At 52.4% G+C, this 16855-nt stretch overlaps 8 protein-coding genes across 8 annotated transcripts; 5 read left to right on the top strand and 3 right to left on the bottom strand.

Annotated features, from left to right (window-relative positions):
- Positions 1–473: 473 nt before the first annotated feature.
- Positions 474–1130, bottom strand: Z520_00445 (uncharacterized protein; the record flags this gene model as incomplete). Its single annotated transcript, XM_016770966.1, has 1 exon — positions 474–1130. The coding sequence occupies one exon, from the start codon at positions 1128–1130 to the stop codon at positions 474–476; it is 657 nt and encodes a 218-aa protein (XP_016637876.1).
- Positions 1131–1843: 713 nt separating this feature from the next.
- Positions 1844–2586, top strand: Z520_00444 (GTP-binding protein ypt7; the record flags this gene model as incomplete). Its single annotated transcript, XM_016770965.1, has 2 exons — positions 1844–1993; positions 2053–2586. 2 exons carry the CDS (start codon positions 1844–1846, stop codon positions 2584–2586), a joined length of 684 nt encoding a protein of 227 aa, XP_016637875.1.
- Positions 2587–4052: 1466 nt separating this feature from the next.
- On the bottom strand, positions 4053–5506 carry Z520_00443 (guanine nucleotide-binding protein subunit beta; the record flags this gene model as incomplete). Its single annotated transcript, XM_016770964.1, has 6 exons — positions 4053–4201; positions 4262–4289; positions 4325–4381; positions 4436–4525; positions 4584–5296; positions 5389–5506. 6 exons carry the CDS (start codon positions 5504–5506, stop codon positions 4053–4055), a joined length of 1155 nt encoding a protein of 384 aa, XP_016637874.1.
- A 2334-nt stretch (positions 5507–7840) lies between these two features.
- Z520_00442 (uncharacterized protein) lies at positions 7841–8178 on the top strand (the record flags this gene model as incomplete). The annotated part of the gene is made up of 2 exons (XM_016770963.1): positions 7841–7972; positions 8029–8178. 2 exons carry the CDS (start codon positions 7841–7843, stop codon positions 8176–8178), a joined length of 282 nt encoding a protein of 93 aa, XP_016637873.1.
- A 296-nt stretch (positions 8179–8474) lies between these two features.
- Positions 8475–9521, bottom strand: Z520_00441 (uncharacterized protein; the record flags this gene model as incomplete). Its single annotated transcript, XM_016770962.1, has 1 exon — positions 8475–9521. The coding sequence occupies one exon, from the start codon at positions 9519–9521 to the stop codon at positions 8475–8477; it is 1047 nt and encodes a 348-aa protein (XP_016637872.1).
- Positions 9522–12864: 3343 nt separating this feature from the next.
- On the top strand, positions 12865–13815 carry Z520_00440 (uncharacterized protein; the record flags this gene model as incomplete). Its single annotated transcript, XM_016770961.1, has 1 exon — positions 12865–13815. One exon carries the CDS (start codon positions 12865–12867, stop codon positions 13813–13815), a length of 951 nt encoding a protein of 316 aa, XP_016637871.1.
- A 47-nt stretch (positions 13816–13862) lies between these two features.
- On the top strand, positions 13863–14800 carry Z520_00439 (uncharacterized protein; the record flags this gene model as incomplete). Its single annotated transcript, XM_016770960.1, has 2 exons — positions 13863–14660; positions 14717–14800. The coding sequence occupies 2 exons, from the start codon at positions 13863–13865 to the stop codon at positions 14798–14800; spliced, it is 882 nt and encodes a 293-aa protein (XP_016637870.1).
- Positions 14801–15681: 881 nt separating this feature from the next.
- On the top strand, positions 15682–16740 carry Z520_00438 (uncharacterized protein; the record flags this gene model as incomplete). Its single annotated transcript, XM_016770959.1, has 1 exon — positions 15682–16740. One exon carries the CDS (start codon positions 15682–15684, stop codon positions 16738–16740), a length of 1059 nt encoding a protein of 352 aa, XP_016637869.1.
- Positions 16741–16855: the final 115 nt, after the last annotated feature.

The following is a 16855-nucleotide window of genomic DNA, read 5'->3' as shown; positions in this document are numbered from 1 at the left end:
AATGTGGGACGAACAGACAATACTCCTAGATGTGATTCACTACGCCAATGGCCAGGTGCCATTGCATACCTAGTTAGTCTTTGGATTATTCAGACCCTCGTTTAATGAGCGCTGCTGTTCAGATCGTCACACTGTGTCATCCACCTGTCAGTACCTAGGTAACCTGGATCTACCTGGGCAAGTTGTAAGGGGGAAGATTTCCTGATATGACTTACAATTCGTTGAGCTCTCTGCAGCGATTTCAGCAGCGCCTGGGTCAATATGGTTGATCCTTCCGTCTAACCCGTGGCTCCAATATCAGTATTTCGAGACCCGCCAGCTGCGGACGAGGCTGGTAGAAGGGTGGAGTGGGAGTTGTCTCAATACCGGCACGCAGTGCGTCTCTTCCACCTCTTCGAGGCTCCCCTGCTAAGCTCCCGCTGAGTACCAGAGCAGAGGCAGAAGGTACATAACTTGGCAACCAGATCTTCGTATCATCCGAACTTGCCCTCTTCATTCATCTTATCAGCCTCCTTTCCCTTGATGGCCATCAACCGATCGACGAGCTCCTGGTTGTCCTTTTGAAACTTCTGCGCCTTCTCCTCCGCCATGTGGAGCTCCAGATTCAGCGTGACGTTCTCGTCCTGGACATCCTCTATCAGCTTAGCCTTGCCACGTAGCTCCTCGTCGCGGTCTCTCAGCTTGACAGTCAACTGCGAGACGGAGGCATTTAGTTGTGCTATGCGCTTGCTGTCCGCTTTGGCTTTTCCTTTCAGCGTCTCGAGCTCGCGGAGTGCCGTGTCCAGGCGGGACTGTAAGTCGGCACGCTCAGTCTGGGCTTTGGAGAGGTCTTGCCTCAACTGGGCAAGGATGCTGGCTGTGGCTGTTGCCGAAGGAGAGTCTGGGCGAGTTCCTCCCTGGATAGATGGCGAGGTGACTCTCCTGATGCCCCATCCTGGAGAGGTGACAGGAGGCTCCGGCACAGGCGTGTTTTCTGAAGGCGACGCTTTCTCTGCAAGTCGAGCCTTCTTATACAACTCGGCCCTCTCATCTGCCAGCTTGGTACAGTACTCGTAAAGCGCAAGGTTGGCCTTCTCTACACGGTCTCGGTCTTGCAAGGCTGCCAGATATTGCTCTTTCCATGTTGCCATGATTGAACCCGGTCATCTAATCTCAGTCATTCCGGAACTGATCCATTCGAAATAGAAGATGAGGCAAAAGGAGCGAATGTAGTTGGAAGGAGACGAGAAATCTACGGGTAAGAAACACATTCAACGCTCAGCAACGCTTCTTAGTTTCAACGAATGCCAAAAGAACATGGCGCCAGGTGCCAGGTGGACCTCGCCGGGCATTTGATCCCCGGCTGACCTTCCCTATGGCGAGACGTTGACTGGCTTTCAGTCTGAGGCTGGAGAATGGAGAAGTGGCAGCTGGTGGCTAATATTACCTCGTACTTAGTACCGAGAAGTGGCTATAAGCCTATGACGGCTGCTCGCTCCTCGAACCGCTAGAACCAACGATCCCTCGCCCGATCGACTTGTCGCTGCCCTCATCCTCGATCCTCCATCTCGACTTCCCAAGCTTCAAACTCCCACACCCACGCACACCCCAACACCGCCTTCCGGTTGCCTTACAAGGTCAGAAGACTGAAGGCGCAGGCAACAGCCACATCCTCTTTACTCGTATCTACCTCGGGAACCACCAGCCGGCTATCGCGTGACTCTCCAGCGGAGAACTACCTCTCAGACCAACGCCATAAAGCCAACTAAGCCGGCCTAGCAGCGTCTGTGACACCAGCACGAGATTTCTTGTGTTCTCGGAGTCTGTAGAGACAGCACAAGTCACAAACACATCAAGTGCAGTCATGGCGTCGAGGAAGAAGGTGTTGCTGAAGGTAATCATTGCCCACGTAGCTCTTTATCGCCCGTCGATGCACGCAACTGATCATGGCTTTGCGCAGGTCATTATTCTAGGAGACAGCGGCGTGGGCAAGACTAGTTTGATGAACCAATATGTACGGCGCTCTCTCCATGTTCTTCACTCCTCAAACGGCGCCTTCTGACCTTTCCACAGGTGAACAAGAAATTCTCCACCTCCTACAAAGCCACGATTGGCGCCGACTTCCTTACCAAGGAAGTCACCGTCGATGATCGGATCGTGACGCTCCAAATTTGGGACACCGCCGGGCAGGAGCGCTTTCAATCACTGGGCGTGGCGTTCTACAGGGGCGCAGACTGCTGCGTCCTCGTCTACGACGTCAACTCTGCAAAGTCATTCGAGACCCTCGATTCCTGGCGCGACGAATTCCTGATCCAAGCCTCTCCCCGCGACCCGGAATCTTTCCCCTTCGTGGTATTGGGGAATAAGATCGACCTGGGCGAAGATAGAAGAATGGTTTCGCAAAAGAGAGCGCACGCCTACTGCCAGAGTCGCGGGCAAATGCCATATTTTGAGACCAGCGCCAAGGAAAGCATCAACGTGGAACAAGCATTTGAAGTTATTGCCAGAAATGCGCTGGCGCAGGAAGAAAGTGAGGAATATGGTGGTGACTTTTCGGATCCGATCAACATCAACCTTGACCAGGAGAGAGATGGGTGTGCTTGTTAGGGAACGACCTGGGACGGCGCAGATTTGACGAGCTTCCCGTGGATGGCTTGGACGAAATTGACGTCAGATTGGATGGGTCCAGCCATGGGTACCGAGTCATTGATTCGGACAGCCCTTTACGAGGGATTTCCCCATCTCTTGGAAACGGTACTCACAGAGGCCTTTGGGCATAGAGAAGGAGAGGTATGCCAGAATTTCTCGGGGCTCCTGCATCCACTCGAATGCCATGGACAGCACCGGGTGCACTTGGCACTGGGGATTCATTGGAGGGGGACATTTCTATACGGAGTACCTGTTTCTATGATTTGCAGGGCCTTTGATTCTCGAATTCGGGTTCGAGGTTCTGGGGAGCAAGCGAGTCGGGATGGCGTGTACAGATATATACAACTACAGCAGGCAATTCAATGTTGAACAATGAACGATTTCATCCCAGGTTATATACCTAGTAGTCAGCGTCAACCCCGCTCCAGTCAATCCCATGTGCTGAGCTCAATGAAACTCGAGTCTACAGACAAACACTCACAATCCAGTTGCTATTTGTTCGGGGCCACTGGTACGGCGCAGCCAATTCGACCTACCCCGATCTCACGGACCGCTGGTATCTCCATCCAAGTTAAGAAAATACCCCGAAGGCGGCAATGAACAAGTGAATCAAAAAAAAAGAGCCTTTGGTAGCATGAACACTGAAGATGGATGGAATTTAGGAAAGGCTCCTCCCCCAACTAGCAAGAGCACAGATCAAGACTGATAGGTAGACGGACGCAACAGACTCCTCCTGCCTTTCCTTTCCCTTCCCCCCCTTTCCCGTTGCAATTTGAACAATAAAAAACCCTTGGGAATTCGCTGTGATCGATTCGCATTCACAAAAACAATTGGACACTTGAGAGAACTTTTTTATGGTCGCGTGCTCGCCATGGCTGAGGCCCTTTCAGTTCAGCACCTCTATAACATCCTCCCCGATACTTGCGCCTCGCTTCCACTCTTTCCGCGAAAGTCGTTTCGGTCCCCTAGATCTCGTCTCAGGAACACAACGCACGCAGAAGAACGATGGAACAAGATTGCCGATATCCGGGGTTTCACATTTTGGGCTTTTCCCTTTTTTTTCCTTCACTGCAGTTCACTCGCCAGATCTGCAGGAAAGGTTGACTTTCTGTTGTAGTGAGGCAAGCAAGGAGCTTGAAAATTGTGTTTGTCAAGATTAGACACGAAACAGGAGAACGGTAATGAACTCCACTCGCACCAATGTCCGGTCATAACGGTCGTGGATTGGAAACAACGCGCACGGTATCTTGCCAATGTCTTGAAGGAAAACATAAGCAAACCAGCGATCCCTCCTCGAGTCCTGTAGAGAGCCCGCACACAAGAAAAAGCTTATCCAGTAGAAGATTCTCAGGGCATTGGTGAAAAAGCAAATGAGCCCTGAGGTTCGCGCGACAGTCAAGTTAGGGGCCAGGAAAAGGGAATCGTCAGAAGCTGTCGATAGGATCGTGGACAAAAAAGGTGATTTTGCTGATGGTGCCCGCCACTTCGAAGCTGACCTTGAAGCCAAATTGCCGTTGTTGGAACAAAGTATATCCTTCTCCCACAGCCATTTCTACCATGCCCAGATTTTGAGCTACAAAACTGCATCAGCCGAGTTCTCCAGATTTGTCAGTAAAGAGCAATGGTGACTTACTAAAGAATCCCATGAGCCAGTACATAAACTAATACCGTCATTGCTAACTCCAAGGCAACTGACTCGGTTTTCGTGACCGTTCAATGAACCGACCTTATCACCACGCAATGTGTCCCAGACCTGGAATCTGGTTAGCTGTGACGAAGCAAACATTATGTATCAGATTTTACAAACCTTGCATTCAAAGTCATCGTAACCTGCGAAGAGTAATCGGCCAGAAACCGAGAAGGCGACAGAAGTGATGCCGCAGAGAACTTGTTCATTCTATCAAGATGTCAGCGAGAGCGTGGTAACGGAACACCAATGGAAGTCCAAAACTTACCTGGTAAGACATTAGTTCTCTATCTGCGCGGATGTCGAAGAGCCTGCAGGAGGCATCGTCCGAGCCGGTGCCGAAGGCGTTTCCATCCGGGAAAAATTGAATGGCATTAATGTCGGATTCATGACCGGCAAATGTTTGAACTGCTTTCCCGGTTCGCACGTCCCATAACTTGGCGAAGGCATCGCAGGCGCCGCTCACGAAAATATTGGCGTTTGTCGGATTTATGCTGATGCTCATCACGTCGCCCAAATGGTCCGCAAACTCGGTGACTTTGGAGCCCGTCTCGATATCCCACATCATACACGTCATGTCACCAGAAGAGGTAATGATTTTTCGGTCATTGACAAAACGACAGCAGGACAAGTATCCAGAGTGACCAGACAGTTCACGAGCCACACGTGTCGGGCCTTCCCTCGTGGAGAGGTTGTAAATTGAGCAAATGTTGTCGAGACCGCCGCAGGCAACGTAGTTGCCGCTGGGGGCATATGCGCAGGTCATGACCCATGAGGAACGGAGGGGAATGGCGTGGACCTTGTTAGTGGTATAGGCATCCCAAATAATGAGCTTGCCGTCCTGAGACGCCGACACCAGATGCCTGCGATCCGTTGACCAGTGCATAGCGTAGATCTTTGCGAGATGGCCCTTGAGATTCCTTCGGGGCTTCATGCCTATCCGAGGCAAGGCTTCTGTATTGTTGAGAGCGACTTGTCGCACTGCAAACCCGGTTGATTAGCAATCCGCAGAGTGGTGGGCAGGTAGGCTGCGCATGAGATTAAATCAATCGAGGGTTTGTCAATTGACTTACAGCTGGTATCAGCCAAGTCATCCTTCTTGCGCTTAATTCTGTCCTTGAGCCCCTCTGCTTCTCTTCTGGCAGCTGTGATTTTGGCCTGCATCTGCTCTCCCGTCAAGTCGGTCGACATCGTGCCGCTCGGGCCCCTCGTCGGACCAGAGTGCAAAAGGAGTTCGCAAGTATGTCAGAGGTCAAAAGGTCAGCCTCGCTAGAGCGACGCGCACAGCAAAATGGATGATATCTGTTCAATGTTCAGGCACGGTGGGCGATGAACGAGCGCAGGAGCTCCAACGAGCGAGGTATCAGGGATGAGGTGGATAAAATACTGGGGGGGCCAAAAGAGCTGCGATTGGGAGGTTCGGGATGGCGGTACAGTGCAGAGAGGATCGACGGCGAGAGGGAGACAAGGCCAGCCTGGGATTTTGCCAAAGAAGACGAAGCAATTGACCGCCTGCAGAGCGGCAAAAAGTCGTCGACGAAATTGAGGGCTTGATGGTGGTGGTGGTGGAGGTGGTGGTGAGGTCGGGTCACAGATTGAAAAGGGCCAGTCCTTCTGGGTGCTTGGGGGAAGGCGTGCAAAAGGAATGGAGAGAGGCCACAGTTGGAAGGTCCGGGTCTGGCTTCTTGGGGCTCGGGGCACCAGGGCGGGCACCAGGGGGGGGACCTTGGGTCCTTGCACTCTTGATTCTTGGTGTCTGGTTCGTTAAACTCCAAGTGGGGATGGTGTCGGTTCGGGGGGTTGGACTCCCCTGTTCTTTTCCCCCTATGGCCGGTCTCAATTGGCGAACTCAAGGCACCAAAGAGCAGGGATTGAACTGTCCCGGGTCCGGAAGATGAGAGCGAGGGTCCTGCTAGCAGTACGAGAGAGTGACAAAGGGACACACAATCCACGACCTTCAAACATCAACCAACCCATCAGTGCCATCACCACAATCCCATCACTCAACCTCGGGTCAGGTGCCCAATCTTGTTCGGCTCTACAGGTTACAGATCGTCGCTGTCACCACCCTTACCGTCCTTCTGATGGAAACCTCTCCCCGCCGAGTTAGCCCTGATGGTCCAACAACTTTGGATGCAGCACATAGGGGTCTCAGGCCAGTCTGCGGCCGCGGCACACGGACAAAAAAGAACACGAGAAAACCTGTGAAATCCTCCTAAACGAGATCGTAGCGAACAATACCTCCCTCCATCGGCTGGTCTCCATTTCTACTGGCTCTCATGGGAGACCCGATTGCTGCGTTACGGAGCAGCCCAACATGGAGCTGGCCCGGGGGAAGCCTGCCGGGTGGCCCTCAAGCTCTGAAGAGGCGCACCGGCCTAAGCCCAGGCAGGCCAGGGAATATGAATTGCCAATCCAACATGCAGAAACCAGCCTGGGAATTGGGGACAAAATTGGGAAGCGAGAACAACTCAGGCAAAAGAGAAATTGCCCGGCCGCGTCTAATGTGGGCTAGAGATAAGTTGGTGCAACGCCCGATCCCCCGTTTTTACGACGGGTATCCGCTCTTGCAGCAAGGAGGCAGAGATGAGGTGCGTCTTCGAATCCGCTTGCAGCCCTCCCATCCAGCCTGGTGCTCTTTTCGCCATGCCAGAGACACTTGGACGCTGATCCTCCCACCCACTATCGGTCCACTAGCTGCACTAGGTTTGGACATCATCCCCACGGGCTTATCGTTGTGTCCACTACGTACGTGTGTCAACTCTTATGGCTGTCTATCTGCGATGCGTGCCTTGATCTCTGCACACGTTGTCGGGATAATAGCATTCATGGCGAAGGTTACCTTTCCATAACGCACGGTGCCCCAGGCACCTAGTCAGGAGGATCTACACTTTGCTGATCCTCCGTCTCTATCACGAACCACACGTGGCTTTCGCTAATCGAACAGTGTTGAATTTCACGACAGTCGGAGAAGGCTTCCTGGATTTTGAATAGCAATCGTGGAAACGTTGGATAGAAAAGACTCGAAAACGGCAGCGGTTTGAACCGACATATTATGGAGTTCCCTCCAGAGCCAAGCTGCCGCACACAACCCCTCATTATGCAAGGCGTCAACTCTCTCAAGGATGGCAGTCTGGAAGCAGTTGCTGGGACCTCCTGTGAGAGTTCTGGCCTTCAAGTTGGAAACAGCTGCCACCGAGACTTGTTCCATCCAATAGAAGGGCCAGCAAACTTATTATTGCTGCATTGCCATTCTTCCTGCATGACATCGCGAGTCTCAATCTCGGCGAAACAGTGAACCTTGTCTCTCTCACTGATCCCAGCTCGCCCTTGGTCCTGCCAATGCTAATCAAAATGCAAACGGTGCAAACTCAGCAAACGTACCAAACCGGATATCATGACTGCTCGTTCTATCCCGCTGGGGGCCTCAACTTCGGTTCTGTCCTCTTTCTTTACGGGTATTATTATTGTTTGTCTTCCGAAGTACCTTTCTCCTCTCCGTTGCTTGAGTTATCACTCTCCACAATGTTCTGGACCATCGGATGCATTTACGGGGCATCCTCTGTTGCATTCGGCGCGTTTGGAGCTCACGGGCTGAAAAAGCACATCAGCGACCCGGCAAGGCTTGCAAACTGGTCGACCGCTGCTCAATATCAGGTAACTAACTGATTGAGCATTCGAGGCAAAAACTGACATGATCTCTCTTCCAACAGTTAATTCATAGCGGAGTCCTCCTTCTAACAGCAGCAGCAGCCCCCAAAAATAAGGTTATACCTGCTTTCTTCGTGTTATCCGAGTCTTTCATTCTAAGCGGTCCCACAGGTTGCGGCTGCACTCTTCACGGCTGGGATGACGATGTTTAGTGGGAGCATTTATCTGCTCGTTCTAGATCCTCAGCGTTTCAAGGCTTTGGGTCCCGTGACGCCCCTGGGAGGCATGTGCTTGATTGCAGGTTGGGCAGCGCTCGCTTTTGGCAGTCGAGGTCGATTTGTTCAGTGAAAGCGGCATCAATACAATGGAGGATCGGGAGCAAAGGGAGGTTTAATGTATCATTGGTTTCCACAATCCTCATCTCAACTACTACTACTACCACTACATCTACCACCTTCATTTCCAACAACATTCCTCACTAAATCTCCATCATGCCCACCTCATCATCTCATGCCTCTGCGCTCAACGTCTTTGCCACCTCCAACAAATTCCTCGCAGTATCCGCCACAGTGGTCTCAAACGAGCGATACGTCACCCCCAGCACCTCCCGTGATGCTGAATTGTCGATCTTGAAGGATCCCGCAGGTAAGGCGTGCTTGCCCGGTTGACCCAGCGGGATCTTGTCGTCGAGCTGCGGGAACTCTTTTCTCAAAATGTCGCAGGTTTCCTGGTTGGTGTTGCTGCCGGGGGTGACGAGGAACCGACGACCGCCGACCCCGGGAGCGAAAGCGGCCTGATAATGTGCCACTGCCAGGTCGCGAACGTCGACAAAGATGTGTAAGGTGTCCTCTGGGACCGGAGCGCTCTTTTCAGATTGCATGAGGTTCCAGAGAACCGTGTTTGACGTGTTCAGATCGCTCATCGAATTAATGCTGTGCCGGAGGGGACCGTAAACGATGGGCGGGTTGAGGACGACGAGTTCAAAGCTCGGTTTCTCCGTCTTCATGAATTCCCAGGCGGCCTGCTCTGCAAAGGTCTTGCTGGCCCAATACGCCAGTCTCAAATCGCCCGAGTACCCTTGCTCCTTTGTCACAGGGTTCCACACATCCGAGGAATACACTTTGCCGTTCCCTTGGAGATCCATCGGGTTCCCGATCGCCGCAAAACTGCTTGTGATGACAAGTCTTTTCAGTCCCGGTGCATACTTCGCGGCGGATTTCAGAATCTCCGTCGTGCCGTGGATTGCTGGCTCGATGAAATCAGCTGGGGTCTTGGCTTCCGTGTAGTTGAATGGGGACGCGGCATGGATGATCGCGTCAAGGGGTTGAGCGTCCTTGATGCACTGGTCGAAGGCTCCCGGCGCTGTGATGTCTGGAACGATGGAGAAGTCGAGCCTAGATTTGTCGACGCCGGGGAAGTCTTTCATCACTCGTTTAGCTTTAGCTTCGGTCCGAACCACGGCTTGCACGAAGCACGACTTTTCCAGGAAGAGGGAGAGGAGATGACTTCCAATGAACCCATTGGCGCCTGTCAACAAAACCCGGGATGTAGCCATTTCGAACTTTGGTTTCAATGTATCGATTTCGCGTTGGAGATTGAGTATTTGAGGTTCGAGGTTCGAGCTGCTGAGTCTTGCTTTGAAGTTGTGATACTCCTCCAAGACATCGTTCGTCGACTTTATACTTGAACGCCCTGGCTGGAAGCCAAAGAGCGTTCATGCAAGATCAAGGAGATACGAACATCACTCCGTCCATGCCTGAAGCAACACAAGGGACATGCATGACCAGGCAGACTACAGAGCTTTCGGTAGATCATTCTTTCAAACAACATAGCCATATATGACGTGGTTTGCGTCGCTGAAAAAGGAAAGCAACTCGACCTCGGCGGGCTTCCGTCGAAGGGATACTCCATTCCGAGGCAAAAAGGGAGCATATGAATAATGCGGTCCACGAAATCAACTTTCGCTCTCCTTACCTCGTAATCAACGCTAAACCAGAAACATCTGTTAGAATCGGCATCAGACGGTGCTGGCAAGACGCCGGCCGTGTGAGTGGTGTGCGCAGCCTTGCGGAGATTCCTGTATATCCGCCAAATCCGGGTCAGAGAAGGCGGTGGTATGCGGACACACGGCCGCTTGAATCGGCCTAAATATGTGGCCGAGTCAGAAGAACTATATAAAGAGCGCAGTCGAGTCCGCATCGAAGACAGCAACAATACATGTACCTCGTACCTCTTGTTGAATCCTTTGTCAACCAACGCAGAAGGAAGGGGAAAAGATCAGATGCGGTTGTTGCGTGATCGGGCGCTTCTCAGTTCCCCCTGGTGCGTAGGGTATTTGTCTTCAGTCAATTTTCTGTGATGGTGAGTCGACTTGCAAAGGCTCATAAATAGCCTGTCGACGAAAATATCAGGGTCGACAGCATAGCTCTGCACGCATTGATCCCGCGCAGAACCGAACGATACGTCGACGAAGCGCCCTTTGACAGACTTACATCCCTTGGGCGTGCATGATGAGAAGCATTGCCATGCATGAATACGAGAAATGGCCCTGGAAATAGTGCATTCCATACGGTTTACCCTGTCGGCAGCAAGCAGCCGCAGCTGGTTATTGACATGACACTTCAGGTCACTAACAGCAATGGAAGAAGATCTGCATGGGAACCATCAGGATATAGAGAGAGGATCTTGGCGATTGGCCGAATAGGCGCTTCGGAAGAGCGACCAGCCCCCGTTCTCGCACCCAGCGATCGGGCCAAAAATAGGCCTTCAAGCGACTTTCTATGAATCCAGCCTATTATGATCGAAGGTGCATCCTGTTGGACCACGTCATATACACAGGTTTTGAAAATCTGGCTGTGCCTTCTGCATAGTTTCAGGGATCCCATCGAAAGTATCTCGATGTGCTTGAGGGGAAGGAACCAAAGATAGGAGGGGGAAATGTACGGATCAAGACCCCAGTCAGCGGGAACGAGCCCACTAGGATGGGTTGGCGAAGACTGAAGATCAGGTCCAGACCTTGGGCATCGACGGGCTTAGACCTCTGGGACTGACTCTTGCAGCACTGACCACAGAGTGGCCTCTCAATACCACGAGCAGCAAAACAGACAAAAACATTATCACGCAGCAGTTCGAGAACGATGGACAAAGGAGTAGTCATCCACCAGGGGCCTGGCCAACGGAGAACATACCAGCGGTCCCTCGTATAGCCATCTCCGGGCCTCATCTTGATTGGCGATGGGTACCGTTGCCACAATAACGAGTAGCATCCTGGCTCGGCAGAGATTTATTGTGTCTGACTAATTGCTCGACGCTTGATGGTGTCCGGAGAAAATCGAGAAGCACGCTTCGAGAACACGGCGAGCCAGATTATTCTGGCTCTTATTTGCCCAAATATCTTTCAGGTGCATCAAATACCTTCCCTACCGCGGACAATTAATTTCGTGGCTGTCGAGGTTGATGTGCTCATTGCCCAGTACATGACGAATTCCACCCGATGCAAAAAGTGAAAAGAAAGCTGTTGACTTCGTGCCGTGGACCGTGGTCGGAGATCCCTGCTGGAGAATGGGCCAGGGCAATTGGGCTTGGGAAACGGGCCAGTCCTGTAGCAGTCGCATCGTAAAGGTGCAGCTCCAATTACATGGCAGGATGAGGGTTGCCCACAAGATTGCGCCGGTGGAGACGAGCAAAATCAGCGACAAGAGCTGTTTGTGTCTGCAGAGGCGAGGCGGGTGCTCGTCATTTGGCAGCAGGGCCTCGCCGCGCAGGCTCATTAATTGCTGGGCATGGATACTGGGGGGGAGGAACCACGGACGAGGGATGAGAACGCAGGCTGGGAGCAGCAGTGCACGTAGGTAACTTGTAGGGACGACCAGGTACAGTAGGTTTGTCTACGGGCCCAGAAGAGTGGTTAAGGGGAGCTTAGTCTGAAGGCTGCTGAGGGTCAAGCAACCAACTGAACCAAAAGGGTGACGGTACCAATCGAGGGTGAAGCTGGTTGAATCTGAGACGCTGTGGACGCTGTGGACGCTGTCTCCAAGACTCCAACAAGGTGCAAGGCTTGTTCACCTTCACCTTGGGCTTCGCAGCTCGCGCCTTTGGCCTTTGTAACCTTGCAACCCTTCACGCTAAATCGCTAAGTCGCTAAATCGACACGGACTACCACCACCAGTGCACCATCACTCAAACTCCAACCTCACCACCACCTCCTCCCTCCATCATCCATCCTTACGAGTCACCATCATCGCCCAAAATCCCTTTCATCTCTCCTGTTGCCCTGGCTGCGTCGCCATATCCCGTTTCTTCTCCCCCTTCAGGCTGCTTTTAGTTGTTCCCACCAGCAGGAGCTGGCCAAGTCCTCCGAGCGGCGGATCTGTCGAGTCCTACCCTGCCTCGTCTCGCCTCGCCTCGCCTGACCTCCGCCTCCCAAACTGCGAACTCCGCGTCCTCGAATCCAGCCGCCACACTCTCTTTACTAATTCTTCCTATACTCCCTTTGCAAATCCCTTTCGCTGAGACAACGTTCATCAAGAGCATTCAACGAACAATCTTCTGTATTTGTTGGCTGCCGACATCCAGCCCTGACGCCCGCCTCTCGAACCTTTCACGCCCTCCGCCGGTCATCGTTCCCCCGGTACACACCCAACTTCGCCAGTCTGTGTCTTTCACTTGATGGCTGCTTGTCCTGTAACACTTTGCAGATAGCCAGACAAGGTTTTGTCCGGTGACGGATCCGACCCTCGACGCCGTCGCGGCCCAAGTACAAGTCAGCGTCCGGGGAGTGACCACAGCTCATACGTCCGTTGCGCTGTGAGAAACTCAAGAAACAAAATATATTTATCCCACCTGAATACCAAGCTACACACATCGAGATATCACATGGTGGAAAACCATTGGCCAACATGAGAGAAGTCAACTTCAGCATCCCCAATGTCAACAAGGCCTCTGTCCATATCACTACCACCCTTTATGACCGCCGAGCCCTGGATTGCACTTCGACCCTCCCCCTTATAAACTCCCTCAATCACTTAGCATACCTGACGACTTCTTCCGCACGTATTCGCGATATCCTTACAGTCGATGGCGGCGTTGAGCGCCTTGTCTGCATATTGAAGGAGGGCCGGAGCAAGGATGAAATGCACATGTGGAAATGGAATCTCGCTTTTCAATGCATCGTAAATATTGGTGTCCGAGGCTCAGAAAACGTGCGGACGCGCGTGGTGGAAGCAGACATGGTCCCTGTCATTGCGACAGTCCTGTGGGACTACATCTTGGTCATCGAAATGGAAAAGGCAAAGGCCGATGCTGAGCAGGAGAAACGCAACGGATCCAAGCACTCGGGGAGTTCGAAAGCCTCGAAACTGTCTCGAGAACTAACACAAGATTCTGCACCAAGGACTTCCTTCTTTGAGCATCTGCACGCGGCCACCGATCACCGTTCCAATCGTCGCCAGGCGCCCCCTCCGTCCTTGGATCTACCACAATCTTTTTCGCAGAGTTTTGGCGCCACAGAAACAGGGCCGGCAGAGGGAGCAAGCATTATGCCTCCAAGCGTTTTCACCTCACCTCCCGAACGGACAATGTTTCCCCGACGTGATATGCACCATCACAACCGGGGCCACGAGAGCAGGAATTCTTTCCACAGATCTCTCAACTTGCAACCTCCGGCTACAGCAGTGCCTTCGATGGATGCGTCCGACGGATTTTCATTGCGGCCAGTCCGGGAGGTGGATAGACTACCTTCCATGCTACCTCCACTAAATACAGGCGTGACATCTCATCCCGACTCGCCGACTACACTCCATCTGCACCACTCCATCGCGGAATGCTCTCTCCCGTTGGTCGCCGCATGAGAAGGCCGTCCATCCGTCACCAGAATTCTACAGGCGACAACGACGATATGGGCATGGATGACGTGGCTGGCCCTGACGACGAGCTCTTAGATGCCGAGGCTCCAGCCGAAGGTCAGAGTAGGGTCCAAACCCGAGATCCCAGTCCTCACGATCTTCACGACATGGATGGCCGACAACCACTGACCCTCGCAATACCTCCGCAACAGGCTCGAGAAATCGACAACAACGTCGATATTGCACAACAGACGCCAATCACCGCAGGTATGGGTAACCCCTTGGGCGCTGGTGGTCTCGAGGCCATGGGTGTATCCCCCATTCCTCCGGCGCCTACCACTGCTGCTTCTCCTGCAATCCCGCTCAATGCATACCCAAATTTCTTCCTGAGAAACGCGACTGCCACAGCCACGACCGCCTTGATGCCCCGTGATGAGGATGTTCTAATGGGCTTGCAATTACTTGCTTATATCTCCAAATATTGCTATCTGCGACATTATTTCCAAGCTACGCATTTAGTTCCCCGACTTAGGATCGATCGAGAGGTTGAGAAGATCTATGGACCGATGCGAGGCTGTGCACCTCTTCCAGAACCCACCGAAGACGAAGACGAAGAGTTTTTGCAACCTGACGATTACAACATTTTTCCTCTGGTGGAGAAGTTTACCGTCCGTCACCACTCAAAAGATATGCAATATTGGGCATGCGTTGTCATGCGCAATTTGTGCCGAAAGGACGACGCCCGAGGAGGAATTCGCCAATGTGCCAACTACAAGTGTGGGAAATGGGAGGAATACACACGCCAATTTGCTAAATGCAGGCGCTGCCGTCGCACGAAATACTGCAGTAAAGTATGACATTTGATCCCAGGATAGTCGTGACACTTGATGCTAACTGCTCTGACTAGGAATGCCAGCGGGAATCGTGGAGCATGCACAGGCACTGGTGCCACCTCGAAAACGCATATCTCAATCGCAGGACCAATGCATAAATTGCCGTTTGCAGTTGCATAGCCGTGGAGTATTTGGATCGAGCGTCGTTGGCGTTGGCGCCGTGGAGTTTGTCGACCTTTCAAGGCTTGGGCTTTCAGCATCATTTCCGCATTCAGCCTTTGGCAAAACACCCAGCACGATTGATGTACAGCGAATCGATATTGTTGAACGAGGTATGCAAAGACTTTGGGAGTATATATCATCCACGAAGGTAGCAGAAGACGAAGCGTTGACGCGAAAAAGGGACGGGTCCACGACGAAGATGAGCTGCAGAGGTGTTTTTGGATTGCTGAACCTTTGAGCTGATCTCGTCGAGTCGTCAGGCACAGGCTGCTGGTCTTGAAGAGATTGTTACTGACACACCAAATGTGTAATATGACGAGCCGAGTAGTGCACAAAATGATGAATATTGAGATAACCACCATCTGCAACGAATCGTTTCTTGTTCCCTTTTCTGTTGTCGACAGATGGGTTCCCTATGGATGTCCCGGACATCGACCGAACATGTACGGTTGTCAGCACTCAGATCGAGTCTGAGGGTCACCAGCGCTGAATCTTACTGTGTTTATCGGACTGACTGAATCCAAAATCGTGCTCCAGTCCAGTACGACCCGAATCGAGAGTTTTTCGGAGCTCGCCGCTTGACGATGCCAGCCAGATCCCCGGACATGTCAAGGTTGGTATGATACATTGAGTTTTCTTTTCCTACCAGTGTGTAAAATTATCTTCAAATAATAGTGTTCTTCGCGCTCCAGGTCGTCCTTCCCATACCCTGTGTGCTAGCACGAGGGTTTGGATCCCCTTTCCTTGTCTTCTATCAGGCCTTTGTCTTTACAGTCGACCGTCTACCTTTGCATTAAATCATAATAACCCAGCAAATATGGGGTCGATCGAAGGGGTCAACAGCGCCATACAGCTGCCTGTCATTGACATCTCAGAATTCTCTGTCGAGGTTGGGAAGCAAGTATTGGAGGCTGCTACCAGATATGGCTTCCTCTACATCAACACTAGTGGTACAGGCTTCACGGAGAGCATGGTGGATCGGGAGTTTGAATTCTCGCGCCGATTTTTTGCGCTGCCTGAAGCAGAAAAAGAGCCGTGTCGCATCGACAAGACAAATCGGGGCTGGACAGGAATGCACGGCGAAATCCTCGACCCCAGGACACAGCGCAAAGGTGACTTCAAGGAGGCATTCAATATCGGAGAATTTCTGAATGGAAAGCCGCAACAGCCTATACCCAAATTCCTCGAGAGCCATCTCGATGAGTTGGCCGAATTTGAGAGGACATGCAAGCAAGTCTGCGATCGAGTACTTGATCTTCTCGGGCTGGGACTCGAGGTTGAAGAGCCCAATTTCTTTTCCTCGCGGCATACCCAGCCCAGCGGGTGCACTGTCCGCCTCCTACACTATCCCGCCGTCCCCGTTGATGTGGACTATCAACCAGAAGTCGATGTCAGAGCTGGCGCCCACTCCGACTACGGAAGCATCACCTTGCTGTTTCAGCGACCTTCACAGCCCGGCCTCCAGATTCGAACCCCGGAGGACAGCTGGGCACCTGTTCCCGTAATCCCTGATGGGTATCACTCGACCACATTCCCGCCTATTCTGGTCAACATTGCCGATTTGCTGTCATACTGGACGAATGGAATCTTGAAAAGCACCGTACACCGAGTCATTTTCCCCAAGGAGGCGAGAAGGGGAGGGGAGGACAGGTATTCAATAGCGTATTTCTCACACCCGGGGAATGACGTCGAGTTGACACCTGTACCAAGCAAGCTGGTAGCGCAGCACAAACTGGATGAAGACAAAGAGGTAGGATACGGGGGAGGAGCTACAGGCAAACGAGCCATGACCGCGAAAGACCATCTAATGTCTCGGCTGGACGCAACCTATGGATTCAGAGGGGCACAAGCCCAGGAGGTTGATAGTACTGCTTAGAGAGAAAAAGTTGCCTTGTTGTGCTGACGGAGCAATGGCATCACTTGTTGATGGGCAGACGTGGTCAAGCGCTTGACTGAAAGCATGAACCAGGCCACCAGGAAACTCTGGTATA

The sequence above is a fragment of the Fonsecaea multimorphosa genome (genome assembly GCF_000836435.1).
Source record: "Fonsecaea multimorphosa CBS 102226 unplaced genomic scaffold supercont1.1, whole genome shotgun sequence".
NCBI classification, from domain to species: Eukaryota; Fungi; Ascomycota; class Eurotiomycetes; order Chaetothyriales; family Herpotrichiellaceae; genus Fonsecaea; species Fonsecaea multimorphosa.
Note: the sequence above shows the minus strand (reverse complement) of the source record. Positions and strands in the feature narration are given on the sequence as shown.